Source organism: Musa acuminata, chromosome BXJ3-11 (assembly GCF_036884655.1).
Source record: "Musa acuminata AAA Group cultivar baxijiao chromosome BXJ3-11, Cavendish_Baxijiao_AAA, whole genome shotgun sequence".
NCBI lineage: Eukaryota > Viridiplantae > Streptophyta > Magnoliopsida > Zingiberales > Musaceae > Musa > Musa acuminata.
The window spans coordinates 3,685,207-3,698,647 of NC_088359.1; the positions used below are offsets into that span (position 1 = coordinate 3,685,207).

At 41.0% G+C, this 13,441-nt stretch overlaps 3 protein-coding genes across 4 annotated transcripts; all 3 read right to left on the reverse strand.

Annotated features, from left to right (window-relative positions):
• Positions 1-289: 289 nt before the first annotated feature.
• LOC103970403 (anaphase-promoting complex subunit 8) lies at positions 290-5,518 on the reverse strand. 2 transcript variants are annotated; one of them, XM_018820188.2, is made up of 5 exons: positions 5,368-5,518; positions 4,898-5,285; positions 1,109-2,359; positions 752-869; positions 290-675 (listed from the first exon to the last, which is right to left on the reverse strand). In XM_018820188.2, the coding sequence occupies exons 1-4, from the start codon at positions 5,451-5,453 to the stop codon at positions 780-782; spliced, it is 1,815 nt and encodes a 604-aa protein (XP_018675733.2). In that variant the 5' UTR covers positions 5,454-5,518; the 3' UTR covers positions 290-675; positions 752-779. The 2 variants fall into 2 exon arrangements, with proteins under 2 accessions (XP_018675733.2, XP_009382442.2); XM_009384167.3 differs by having other exon boundaries at positions 290-869; positions 5,368-5,516.
• A 740-nt stretch (positions 5,519-6,258) lies between these two features.
• Positions 6,259-11,142, reverse strand: LOC135581785 (transcription termination factor MTEF18, mitochondrial-like). The gene is made up of 2 exons (XM_065173545.1): positions 9,626-11,142; positions 6,259-6,534 (listed from the first exon to the last, which is right to left on the reverse strand). Exons 1-2 carry the CDS (start codon positions 11,054-11,056, stop codon positions 6,496-6,498), a joined length of 1,470 nt encoding a protein of 489 aa, XP_065029617.1. The 5' UTR covers positions 11,057-11,142; the 3' UTR covers positions 6,259-6,495.
• Positions 11,143-11,262: 120 nt separating this feature from the next.
• On the reverse strand, positions 11,263-12,558 carry LOC103970406 (photosynthetic NDH subunit of subcomplex B 3, chloroplastic). The gene is made up of 6 exons (XM_009384171.3): positions 12,271-12,558; positions 12,085-12,195; positions 11,953-12,009; positions 11,747-11,809; positions 11,574-11,636; positions 11,263-11,497 (listed from the first exon to the last, which is right to left on the reverse strand). Exons 1-6 carry the CDS (start codon positions 12,490-12,492, stop codon positions 11,447-11,449), a joined length of 567 nt encoding a protein of 188 aa, XP_009382446.1. The 5' UTR covers positions 12,493-12,558; the 3' UTR covers positions 11,263-11,446.
• Between the last annotated feature and the right edge of the window lie 883 nt (positions 12,559-13,441).

Here is a 13,441-nt window from a genome sequence, read left to right on the forward strand (position 1 = left end):
CAAGCAAACGAATAAAGCCAAGTAATTTTATGAATGAGGATGTTAGCAAAACAATTTTGATAAGATGAAAAGCGAAAGCCAAGTAATTTTATGTATGCGGATGTTAGCAAAGCAATTTTATGAACGCACGCACACGAGCGCGCGCGCGCGCACACACACACATAGAAACCACAAGAGTAACGACAGGAATTATTTCTCCCAAGTTATCATAAGATATTTGAGATCTGTAAGCAGGCCAACACCATTTTGATATGAACATGAAATTCTGGAATATTAGGACTTGAATACATAAGAAACAGATTAGGACCAAAAAACTTCTCAGAAAAATGGGCTACAAAGTTCAGATAGACAATCTCGTACATTAAAGGAGAAAAAACAGTTCATTTCACAAAGCAAATCAGCAGTAGCAACAGACTTCATGATTTTTGGTTGTGACTTGCTAACGAAGAGATCTCATGCTGTGTTGGAATTGGAAGTGGGAAGTGGATCATTTGTGCTTCAAGTCGCAAGCTTCTCAGAGCATGATTTGTGTTCATGAACCACATCCCTGCTGTTAGAAGCCACTTGACAAGGATAAACTGACTTACAGTTGGTGATATTACTCTTCTTGAGCAGATCCCATAGTTCAAAATTTGACGTATGCCAGTACGGAAATCTCTGAAGCTTTTGCTACGCCTTTAACGGGCAATGGACAAGATGTTACTAGATGACTCTCTGATGCTTGAGACGTAAAGACATGCACGTAACATACCAATATTCTCGAGGGTACACAAGAAATTTCATGAACCAAAATGTCCAATGTCCATTGAGGGAAAAGCGGTTTGAGCTATCCTCAATCCTCTCAGAAGACTTTTTGCCGTCTCCCTCTCCTGCACAATTAATTGTGAAATAAGGTAATTTGAATGCAAGAAGAAATAATTGCAAAACTTCAAAATAAGGAACAAACCACAGTAGTATAAACTGAACAGAAAATGTAGGTCACATATTAAAAAGAGAATAATATTGTACATACATGGCCATACTATGGTGGTGAAGGGGACTAGGTCATGTTTAACCTTTGTCTATTCTCCTAATACATCCTAAAACAAAAAGAGATCAGAATACGCACCGGACCAGTATAATCCAAGAGCCTTGTGCAATAGAACTCTGCTTCTTCAAACTTTTTCTCAGATTTGTAGTACCTAGCAAGGTAAAGCATAGCTTCAACCATATTTGGCCCTTGTCTGCCTTCAGCTTCCATCCTCTCTAAGTCTTTCTTGTAGAAGAATGCAGCTTGTTCAGAGTGCCCAAGAACACCATGCAACTTTGCAAGCTGATGCAAGGCTATGCCTTCACTGTCATTCGAGTTTGCAGCCCTCGTGTAACATTTAATGGCCTCCTCGAGCATCTGAAGTGGCGCACTTTCATAGCACTGAGCCATGGCTACCCAAAGCCTGGAATCATTAGGCTGCAGGCATGATGATTTCCGAAAATAATACAGGGCATAAAAGGGCATATTCATCACCTCATAGGTTTGACCCAAACCATACCAGGCACGGTAATCCCTAGGATTTATTTCAATAGCCCTGCGATAGGCATCGATTGCAGCTGGGGTATTCTTCATCTCTACATACTCATGACCCATCAGTGTCCAAGCTGAGAGGTACTTTCTGTTAAGTTTTAGTGCCCTCCTGAAGTATAGAACAGATTTCTCATGTTGCCCCTTCAAACTGTAATAATTTGCGATGATGCAGCATGACTCGGGTCTATATTTATCTGTCAAAAACACCCTGTGGGCAAGGAAACTCAGAGCAGAGAAACATTCTTTTGCATAAAGCAAATTTGAATAAATATCCATTGACTCCACCCGATAAGGATCATTCCTGAGGAGGTCTTCAAATATTACTTCAGCCTCATCAAGCTCCCTTAAGCTATAAAGAGCTGTTGCAATTTGAGACTGGATGTAGTCACTGGTACGGAAAACCCCCAGTAAGCACTCATATCGTTTTAAAGCTTCTTCATGCATCTTTAGCTCCTGATATGCACTAGCAAGAAAGAAGTCCTTCATCCAGTGGTTTTTGAGATTTAGTTTAGTCAAGGTGTCGGTGTTAGTGCACAGGGACTGAAGTTCTGACCAAGCGCTCCAATTCCATGGGAAGCTATTAACAGATTCCACAAAAACAGTTACAGCAAGGCTCTCACAGCCTTTATCTTTAAGTATGAGTCCATACAAGTATAAACCAAAGGAGTCAATGCTGCCAATTCTCCTGAGCGAAGAAAGTTCTCTCTCTAAAGAGATCAGTTCACTGTTGACAACATCACTCTTGCCCAAAGACCCGTCAAGTTCTATCATCTCTTCCTCCTTACGCTTTTCTCCTGCCTATGATGTGGAATTAATAGATGGAAGGAAAAGAAGTATCAGAGGTTTCATCAGCATATTAACTGGGAATGAACTGAAAAGATCTAGAGTGATCATTGATGGATATGGTCATGGCTATCTAAAATAAAACTGAAATAGTATATGAACTACTAAACTTGCAAGCAAATGCTAAGATGTACTGCTGATGGACAAAGTTTGATGCTTATGGCTACAGCCACTTAGAATGAAAAAAAATAAACTACAGCAGGAATGCAATATTTTCGAGCAAATGAAAAAATGTACCGATGAGATGCTAGACAGACAAACCCAGGGATCCAAGCATAACCGAGAAAGAAGAATCTCTGTGGACAATTATAGATCTGCTGCTTAACATAGGCAGTTGTTAACAAAAATAATTTATCATGCATGACAAAGTAGAAGCATTCCAAACAAAAGCTGATACAGACATCGTCACCACAACATGTTAGGCTGAGCATTCACGTGTTAGTATCTGAAAAATGTCGGTATCAGACATTGTCACTACATGGACATAATAAACGTTTGAAAGTGTCCCTGCTACAGATATTTAATTGTTGACCTTAGCATTCCAACGTCTGAAGCTGTTTTGGCAATAATCCTCTTTCTTTGAAACAAGGTAGGCAAGAGTTGTTCCTCATGGGCAGACATGTATTGTAGGTCTAAGCCATAGGCAACAAATCAATGTCCACGAAAGATTTCAGGATTGATTATCCATTAAAATAATCCTTAGTTTCAAAGCTCATTAAGTACAGAGCTAATTTGTTATGATGCTTCTAGTAATACAGCAAAGAATTCAATAGTGAACTCATAGTTTGTAGAAGAAAGCAAATCAAGGGATAATATTTAGATTGCTACAACCTTAGCATACCTGCCACAATGATGTCAGCAACCCCTTCAGTTCACAAATGTATACTACTTCCAAAGATGAGACAATATAAGAATTTCTCCTCTTTGTTGCTAAAAGATGAAACTACTCCTTTGTCTATGTAAGCTTATACCTAAAGAACAATTTTGTAATGTGAAATAGAATCAATTCATTAATAGGTTGGTGCTAGCCATTTTCCATTTCTTTGGAGAAAAAAACAGGAAAGAGAAGTCTTTACTGATCAAAGTGAACTGAGATAACAAGCAACATGCTTAAGTCTAAGTGAAACCAAACTGCAATCTTACATTATGTCAGTCCACATGTAACATTGAGGAAAAATAATTCCTCACCCTTGGACTTACCACTTCCAAATTAGTTACCTAATGACCAAAATTTTCACTGTCTCTGACTGGAATCATGTTGAACTACTACCTCTAGTCTTAACTGGTTTCTAGTCTTTGGCTTGTTAAAACTAACTGATATTGCTTCATTATCCATAGAATGACATTTATGGTGCTAGACTGTCTAAGAAAATACTTAAGAATGGTAGAGATGGTGCATAAATCTTGTAAAAAGGACACATTTACAGTGCATAATCTCACAAAGTGCAACCAGAAACTTTGAACATCTAATCATCTCAGATAATGGAAGCTAATTCCCCCTCAGTGTCTTTTTCAAGTATGCAAAGGAGTCTTCATGGATCAATATTCCAAATAGGGGTGGAATGGCAAACACGAAAACCATTATGGGGTTTTTATTAGGATGGCAAGCACTTAATCTGCAACAAAGGTCAAGTTGATGTCAACATTTAGATACTCGATGACCTGAAATCTAAGATCAAAGACAAGTTAAAATTAAACATCAGATACAATAAGAAAATGTTCCCACATTTCCCACAGAAGAGTTGCAAAGAACAAGCGTTGTAGAAAACAATTGCATTTCATCAGATTATGATGCTCAACAAGAAGTAAGGTCAGAAATATAAGCAAGATGAACATGTGAAGAATCCAATTCTCTATCCTCATGGACTGAATTCAAAACCAGCAGCAAGAAATAACAGGGTCTAAAAAATAAGACGATGAAATGACCAACAAAAGGGGGAATAAATGATCACTTGAGGCAACAGTTTGACAAATGATATACTCAGACAACAATTCCAATTAGATGAGATGGAAAACCAGAAGTTCCAGGGATCCAATTGCACCACGATTCTATGGGTTCCCAACCTTCCACCACACATAGGACCTTAGATCATACATTTATCACGCTCAAACAGCCAATTGGACATTCGAAGGGAAAAAGATGCATGAAACAGAAAATCCAGTTCATGCTAACTAACTTTAGAAAATCCCTACGCCTGCATAAGATGATACATTAAAAGACAGATTCTACCGTAGAGCACATCACACCCTCACCTGCAGCGGATGAGACACTGAAAGAATGTATATGTTTACTTTTTTCTTGGCTAACAGCCAAACGGATTCAGGGTGGTTGTTTGATGAATTAGAAAGCAGATGAAACCACACCAATTAACTAGAATCCAACGATAGAAAGAATTTTCCGACAGATGCATTTCATCAAACAACACCAGGAACAGACCTCAACATGCTAATAAGAACAAGGACTCATCAGAGGGGAGACGGAAGTAGGGTTACCAAGTAAAGGGCATAACAACGGAGGAAGCCGGCCTTCTTCCCGGTCTGACCTCTGAGCGTGTGAGCGGCCCGCCGGTACTCGCGGCAGTCAAAGTAGGACTTGGCGAGGAGGTAGCGGTCGTTGCCGCCATCACTGTTGAAGCCATCGTCGTCAGGGACGGGCGTGCTGATGTAGGAGACGCCGGCGGGAGGCGTGGCGGCGATGTCGCCAGAGGCGGCAGCGGAGCGGAGGCGGCGGCGGTAGGCGGAGGCGTCAGGGTGGAGGTGGGAGAGGGGGCGGGCGGCGCTGGAGGTGGAGGGGGTGGCGCGGACAGAGGCAGCCGAAGAGGAGGCGGAGGACGCGGGGGCGTGGGCGTCGGGCTCGATGTCGATGAGGAGTTCCGCTGCCCTGACGAGAGGAGAGATTAATGTATCTAAATCTGCAAAGAGAGGAGGAGGAGGAGGAGGAGGAGGGAGGAGAGGACATCCACCATTTGGCGGCGGAGTAGAGGCAGCGATCGCTAAGTTGGCGGGCGGCGGATCGGAGCTCGACTCGGTAGCTCTCTTTGGAACTCATCTCCCTCTCGCTATCTCGAGACTGTCGATTGCTGTGGGTGTGGGAGAAACGGAGGGAAAACAATATCTTTTTGTAGAAAGTACTTAAAACAAGCGCTCATGCTAACGTACGCATGGGGCGGGAGCACCATTTTTTGGAACAGTGACCAAACATGTTCTCTTATGTCATATTTCCACACGCTTGAATCATATTAAGATTTCCATTAAATCTAATTCAATATATGCGAAAAATAATTATAGGATTAGTTTATTCTAAAACTATTTTTTTTTATTCGGATTGTGTGCCTAATTAACATTTTTATTTGTTCTTGGATGAGTTCAGAGAGTACACAAGTCCCTCAATTCTTATTATACATATGAAAGTTAAATGGAAATTGAAGATGAGAAGTGGATAACTCAACAATGTTTAAGATCTGATACCTAACATTCATCCATCCCTATGGAAATTGAAGAATCTAATTTTTTTAGAAAGAATCAATTTATTATTTTTTTTTTGCTTTCCTGTTTGCTTCATTCTATATAAATATGCATGAGAATCTAATTATTTGTTAGTAAGTAGCTAAAATGTAAAGTACTGTTCATATCAAACTTTGTTCAACCTATCCAGGAAGCAAATCAAACCTGTCAACTAAAACAAATGGAAGAAAGCTATTTTTGGTTCACAATTCACTGCTGCAATGATTTAGTGAAAATTAATAACAAATAACCCTAAATAATTGAGACTTATGATTTTGTTATTATATCATAATAAATAGTAATAATAATATTCTTTTGGGTTAGATGCATAATCTGGACTTTTGTAGAGGTAAAAGAAGTTACCAGTGTGTTCTTGGTAAAAACTGGAATACATCATCCTCAATTCAAATGATTTCACAACAGTTTAAAGATCATCATCACCTACTCTATATCAGAGCAAAACACATCACTGCCCACCAACTACAAGCAGCAAGACCTGCATGAACATGTTTTCATGAGAAATACCAAAACGCAGATCTTTCGGTATGGAGAGGATGCCACCATCCGTTGCTGGTGAAGTTCTGAGTTCAGTGCAGGGAACTGATGTCATTGATCATTTGTTCCAACTGAAAAATTAATGACAGAAATCAGAGCTGTTTCAGGATCAAATAATATTAGGTAATGACAGAAAATGGAGAATAAAACAAATTATTGAAGTAAGAAAACAAAAGCAATAAGCAGATAAATGACATTAACTTTTTTAATCTAAACATATATGTTATCTGATGTTCAAATATAAGTTTCAGATGATAACAATTCAAACGAGAAGGTCACCGTAACATTTAGAATGATTATAGCAAGAAAACCTGCAGTGCGGTCTAAGATACCAAGCATAATGACGCTGGAAGCTGCAAGATTGAGCTAAACATCAATTTTTCCCATAATGATGCTTGATATTGCAGCACAAAATTATGAACGAAGCAGCACAACCTTGTCAATCTTAGATCTGAATCACTAATCAGCTCCATAAATCAATTCCAGCTAAAAACATTAGAGAAACATCAATTCCTGCTGCTCCAAAATTTGTCTCTGCTGAATCAATGGTTCCTTCTTTCCCTTCTCTTTTCCTGATTACAATCTTTTATTCTTCCCACTACAATACAAAAAATGCCACCAACTCATTATGTAATCTGAGCTAGAGGCTTCTGCAGCTGTGTATTTGCCACATTCGTTTCATTATTATGATACCAAGATTATTTGTGGCATTCAAACCTAGTGCCTGCTCTTATCCTTACAAGACACTATCAGGTCATACAGCATTTTGTACTAAAGCACAACAGGATAACTTCTAATTTGACCACTGACTTAGAAAGCAAGAAAATATCATGCTTCATTGATGCAAAATTATTTAAGGAAACCTTCATTAGTTTCTAAATCCTCATTGTAAATGAATTTTGTTCACTGGTCATCATAATTATATAAGAAAAGCTTCAAACATTAATGTCCTCATCTATAGAAATCAAATGAAAAGAACTTTAAGCTATCATCAAACACCTTCTGCAGATGATTTATTGAAGAAATCTAATAGCTCAATATAAAATGTATCCAATTCCACCAAACTGATATCAAGAAAACTCAAATTACATAGAAATTGTGCATCAAGTAACAGAACATCAGGTATTTGATGCTGAGAGAGGAGGTCACTTTCCTTGCTTTCCTTAATCACTTATATTGTAAAGTTATTTTTTGGCTCAATCTCAATAATGTCAATCAAAACCCCAAGATTAGTGTTGCCAATGTTGTAAACCTCACATATGCCATGTATTCCTGTAAGAACTCCAGAGAAGAGTGATGAATGTGGCAAAAGGCATCTTTGTCCCTGACCAGAAAAGGAGACCATAGGTGCAACCTAATATTCTTGTGGGTCATGTTATTAAATATCAAGAATGAGTAACTTTTATATGCAAACATTTCGGACACAGGGATATATCCCTGCATCCTGCAATTCCTAACCAAGCACAAGACAAGTGGGATAAGAATGCCATTTTTTCTTCCTTTCCCTAGTTTGCTTAATTTTCCTTGCAAGAATCGCCTGAGAAAAATTGAATCATAGCTGCAAGTAAATCAACCATCTACTAAGAAATATAATTTTACTCAGATAAAAATCCAATTATTCAAAGGCATAAACACAGAGTATTCTTCAAATAACATCAGTTGCGGACACAAGTTTACAGCTGCCAATACCTATTCAACACAGATGCAAACACAAACATTTATCCAAACTTCTTGATAAATAGAGTTAAAGGAGAATAGAAGTCAAGACCAGAGCAAGTTAGGTCCACTTAAAAAGGAATTTGCAGTGCAATACAGCTCAAGAAGCTGATAGCAACTTTGTTGCATGTTCTAGATCAATGCCTTCACGATAATTCTCAAGCTTACAATTTTCACTTTCTGCAAAAGCTACCCGTACCAAAATCCCAGCTCTTAGATCAGATCCTATTGCTTGAAAATATCTATCCTCCAATTAAATAAAAGCTAGCTACAAGCAGATGATCGCATCCTGAGGAAGTGCTCAAATACGAAAGTCTTCCAAAACCATGATCTTGTACATAAATGAATTTGGGTGAATTGAACAAATCAAGCATACGTTGGTCATTGAAAATAAAGTCTTTCTTCAGCCAACAAATGAGAATATTAGGTTAGTCTTGACAAATTAACTAAATACATAAGCGCCATTCAAAATTGGTGAAGTTTTGGACACTTAAACAAACCTCCTAACCATCTACAGGTGGTCCACAAAATCAAAGGCGAGATGTGTGGCATTTTCAATCCACTGACATATTAGTACAATACTAAGAAGGATTTATCCAGCATATATAAACAAATTATAATCAGTATAAACACTTGAAAATTGCTAAATCAAGCAGTCAGTTAAAAAGAGAAACCAGTAGCCAAAACCAAATCTTTTTCCATTTCTTTCTAATGATCCTAATCAGAGACAATATGTCAATTACAAACAACAATGTAGAAACTGATATTACATGGATGCATGAGGCGCATGTTAGTTACCATAAGATGACACAAACAATCAAAGGCCAAATTCCCTGATACATGTAAAAAAATTCAAGGAATCTATCACCACTAATATATTAAGTGTCTTACTCTTAAGAACCATAGTTTGGTATTTCGCAGGGTTAGGCCTGAAACCAATTTCCAAAGATGCTTTTAATGGTTGATCATGGCAATGCACGTCTAAGACTGGAAAAAGATGCAAAAATTTTAAGTTCAGATGTTTCAAATCAACTTATGCTTTTGGTTGTAGATCTTGGAGCAGCTACAACAGTGCTAGATGGAGAAGCCACAATGATGTACTCTTGTTCCTCTAGTGTAAAGTCTTTAAACAGAGGCTTCAGTTACAGGACAAGGCAAACATAATATTCTTTGATTTCCATCACTGTCACATCTGGATGAGAAGCACTCTAACCACTGTTTAGGAGCTGCTGGGTGAACACTATAGAGGTACATCATGAACCTCTTCTCAGAACTGGCAAGGACAGTGGCTGGGGCAAGATGCTTCTTGAGCAAGCCATGTTCTTTATGCCAGTTTAGTATGTTATATCTAGGTTTGGCCCTATTCTCCAGATCAAAACAAAGAAAAGCTGGGAAAGCACCAAGGTAGCTCATGGAACAACCTAAGTCATTGCAGAAGAAATTTACCTTCTCATGGAGCATTTCTTTGCGCTGATTAAGTAACTTTGGAGTCCCACTTATCATCCTACACAGCATGGAGTACTCGATACCCATCTCGAGAAGGTAATCAAAGCGCTCCTGCAATTGGACTCTCGTGGTATTGATCAGTGACAGCGTTCTGACAGTGATCTTGTTCTCCCCAAATCCTATACCAAGCAAGAATTCTAGTTTGTTATTCACAGACTTTTCCTTCTTCAGGCATTTTACCCTATCCAAACCTTGCAGAAATCCACTCTCAATTGCTGTATCATGGGGAGCAGCAGAAACAAAAGAAGATGAGAGGTAATGATAATTCCCATCCAAAATCCTACTTAGAAACCAGCTGCGCAGGTCCATGGCTCGCATCATTCCTGGCAAATTCCCCAATTTATTCTTGCCCATGACATGGGGAAACCTCTGTGACAGTGAAGTCACTTCGTTTTTATCTAATCCAACATGATTCAGATACTCTGGCATCGCAACGCTAGGGTTTTCCAAATCAAAACCCAACAAATCAGGGCATCCAAGAATAAAAGGACCAACCTTCTCCTCCTCCATGCCTAACTTGGTGAGGTACTTAAACTTTTCAGCGATTACTGCCTCATCCACTGTGATAAATATCTCCCGATTCCTGCCCATCAGCTCGCCCATTGTCCCCTTCCTGGAACCGAGATCATAGAACAGCCGAATCCTCCTAGAAACCTGGAGGAAGACATCCACATCGTTCTCAGTCACGCACCCAGCTAACCTAAAGTCCATGAAGACCGTCCTCAGATCCCGGAACAAGAGATCGATTTCCCCTCCTGGCTCCGCATCTGCACTCAGCGCGGAGGGGAACGCAAGGCAGATGCCAATGACGCAGACCCGGCGGAAGCCACGGGCCTCAAGGGCTCGCAGCCTGGCGATGAGGCAGTCGGGGCCGGATGAGAAGATGGAGGGCTCCTCGCGGTAGAGGAGGCCGAGCTTGGTCCAGGGGAAGCCGAAGTGGACGAGGGCGGATACGGAAGCCAGGAGACGCGGTTCGTCGGAAAGAAAGATGCCGCGGTAGGAGGCACCTGCGGGTGAGGAGGACGGCGGGAGGCCGATGCTCTCGAAGAAGAATTCGAACTCGTTGATGGGTCGGTAGGAGAGGAAGCGATGGAGGGCGACCTTAACGTCGGCGGCGACGGCATCGGGGGGGAAGCGGAACTGGGAAACGAGGTCGGAGAGTGTGAAGGGGGAGTTGTAAGCGATGGATTCGGCGTGAGAAAAGGGGAGGGAGCGCGTGCAGTGGAGGTAGTCGGTGAGAAATCTCTGCGCCTCCGCCAGGGCGCGCGCTCGGTAGTAGTAACGCAGGTTCTTCAGCTTCGGCGGCGACGTGGACAGGAGCCGCGAGAGGAGCACCCGCGCAGGCCATCCGAGTCGCATCGCGCATCGCATGCGTCGAAGAGAGCAAGAAGGCTTAGGGCTCCAGGCTCAAGCCTTTGGATTAACAGTTCCGACGCAAGGAGAGACGGAGTAAGAAGCCGAGGTGTGTTCCAGATAAGCCCATAAGGCCCACATATATATATATATATATATATATATATATATATATATATATATATATATATAAGCTTGTTATTTACTGGTTTGCTTATCAAAAATGAACAACACATTTGTTATTACACATGCTTGCAAGTACAAACGACAAATGTGTATAAATCTCATGAACCATCTCAGCCTAAGGCATCCTCAACCCTGGAAGGAGATGACTAAGTTCCTTAGCAGTAGCAACGCAGAACACCATGAACCATATTGCTCAACACAATTCTGTGTCTTGTCCCCACTTCATTTTTCCCATTCATGCACCTTCCACTCTGGCAACTGTTGGATTATAATCTGCATTGGTGACAAATAAGAATGAGCATCTTTTTAAGCTTCTCTACTTGATTACTGCTGTCAGTAGCTGACTTACTTGTCCTCTAGAATCCTTGTTGCCAACCATAGTTTGGCATGCTAATCTCCATGTCTTGGGTTTCTGCAATTTGTAATTGAGAGTAATATGAGTAGAACAATTATATGCAAGTGAGAGCTAAGAAAAGCTGAAGAAGATGTGAGGAAACATGAAACAGAGTGCTAAGCAGAAACCTTCTTGAGCAATTCCTTCTCTTTGTCAGTTCTCAGGCTTAGGATTTCTTTGCCCTCAACCACCTGAAAATTCATTGCTCAGTGTCTAATTCTACTCTCAAGCAACCAAAAGCAGTTCCCAACACCATTCCATTCCTCCAGAAACTACTCGAACATGCCTAGCCATGAATCAGCAGCAGCTCAAGGCATAAAGGACAGACACATACCTCCACAATACATGTTCCACAGGTGCCACCTCCAGAACAGTTCAGCAGAGGTCCATCCTGCAATGGTCTACGACTAAGCTCCCTCAATGCACCTCAAGAATCACATCGGAGACAGCATTTAGCTGTACTTACATATGGCCCGTAAAGATCAATGTTGTTGTCCAGCATGATGTCCCTTAGCTTCTGCCCACCGCACGCAGACCGATACTGCACGTCCGGCGTGCCGTCCGGTAGCAGCTTGGACTGCAAGAGCAACGCACATCGACGACATGAGGTGCTGCAGAGAAAAATCGGAAGAGATTTCGGAACCGAGCGCACATTCACGAACGCGAAGTCGATGGACGGAGGCTCTTCGGACGCGACGTCGGCGCTTTCGGATCCACCGCTCGTGGTGTTTGTGGAAATGGCGAAGAGCTTGCGCCTCTCCAGGCTTACCTGGTTGGGGAGGTGGAGCGGTCTGAGGGATTTGGAGTTGTAGTTGAAGCTCGAAGTGATCGGAATGGAAGAGATGCCGGGAGAATTGAATTGGAGAAGTCCCATTACTCGTGGGGAGAATCGAAGCAGTAAGACTATGGGATCTGTGGCTCTTCCGCCCCGTTTATTTGGGTAGCATAAGCTTCTTCTTATCTGAACTGCCTTCGTGTGGTCATCGTTTATCTCATCGTTGGGACCAATTCCAATTCCAATAACATCATAATTACCTTTTATTTTTTTGTCCAAATTTTCTTCACCTATTTTTTTATTTATTAATTAAAAAGGACAAAAATATTTTGACTCCCACAACTTCCGATCTCCTTAGCGCAATGTTCAATCCTTCAGTCCGATGCCCGAATTCACGGCATGAGCCTTCTGCCGGCATGTCGACCAATCCTTCGGTCTGACGTCCAATCTTTTGATATGTTTACCGTGACCTAATATGATTCTTCCTTCTTAAATCAATTTATCTCTTCTTGATCGAAGTTAGTCCTATGTCACTTAAAACACAGATTAAATCATAAACTCATCAATTAATTTCGTTATCAAAATCCGAGATTCAACAACATTTGCATTGACGTCGGAAGAGAAAGAGGAGAGAAGTGAGACATTTACGTTAGTGTCGCATCGCTTTGCCTCCTCTTTCTCTTCTGACAATGTGGCGATCGAAGAGAATAAAGAGGAGGCAGTGCGGTGTGATGCCGATGCAGATGCCTCACTTTCATTATCCTCCTTCGGCATCACACTACTTTATCTCACTTATCTCCTCTTCCTTAGTAACGTAAATGTCTTACTTGCCTCCTCTTCTTCCTTTGACATTATCGTAGATGTAGAGTGGCGTTGAAGGTCGAAGAAGAGGTAGAGTAGTACAATGTCAATGTAGATGCCTCGTTGCTTTGTCTCATCTTCAATCTCATACCTCATTGTTAACCATGCATATCTATCTTCCTCAACCAGAATTATGAGCTCCGTAAATTGAATTGAGGCGGGGTCCACCAAGTCTGGCCCACGGAAC

Bases quoted from the DNA above. Each gene is read 5' to 3' on its own strand.
- LOC103970403 (XM_018820188.2), bottom strand. From the start codon at position 5,453: ATGAGTTCCAAAGAGAGCTACCGAGTCGAGCTCCGATCCGCCGCCCGC. The intron at 2,360-4,897 runs GTAACCCTACTT...TCCACATCATAG, and splicing joins GTTGTTATGCCCTTTACTTG to GCAGGAGAAAAGCGTAAGGA. The intron at 870-1,108 runs GTGCGTATTCTG...TTAATTGTGCAG, and splicing joins TCTTGGATTATACTGGTCCG to GAGAGGGAGACGGCAAAAAG.
- LOC135581785 (XM_065173545.1), bottom strand. From the start codon at position 11,056: ATGCGATGCGCGATGCGACTCGGATGGCCTGCGCGGGTGCTCCTCTCG. The intron at 6,535-9,625 runs GTAAATTTCTTC...TTAATTTTTCAG, and splicing joins AAGAAATGCTCCATGAGAAG to TTGGAACAAATGATCAATGA.
- LOC103970406 (XM_009384171.3), bottom strand. From the start codon at position 12,492: ATGGGACTTCTCCAATTCAATTCTCCCGGCATCTCTTCCATTCCGATC. The intron at 12,010-12,084 runs GTAAGTACAGCT...AGACCATTGCAG, and splicing joins TTGATCTTTACGGGCCATAT to GATGGACCTCTGCTGAACTG. The intron at 11,810-11,952 runs GTATGTGTCTGT...ATGAATTTTCAG, and splicing joins GTGGAACATGTATTGTGGAG to GTGGTTGAGGGCAAAGAAAT.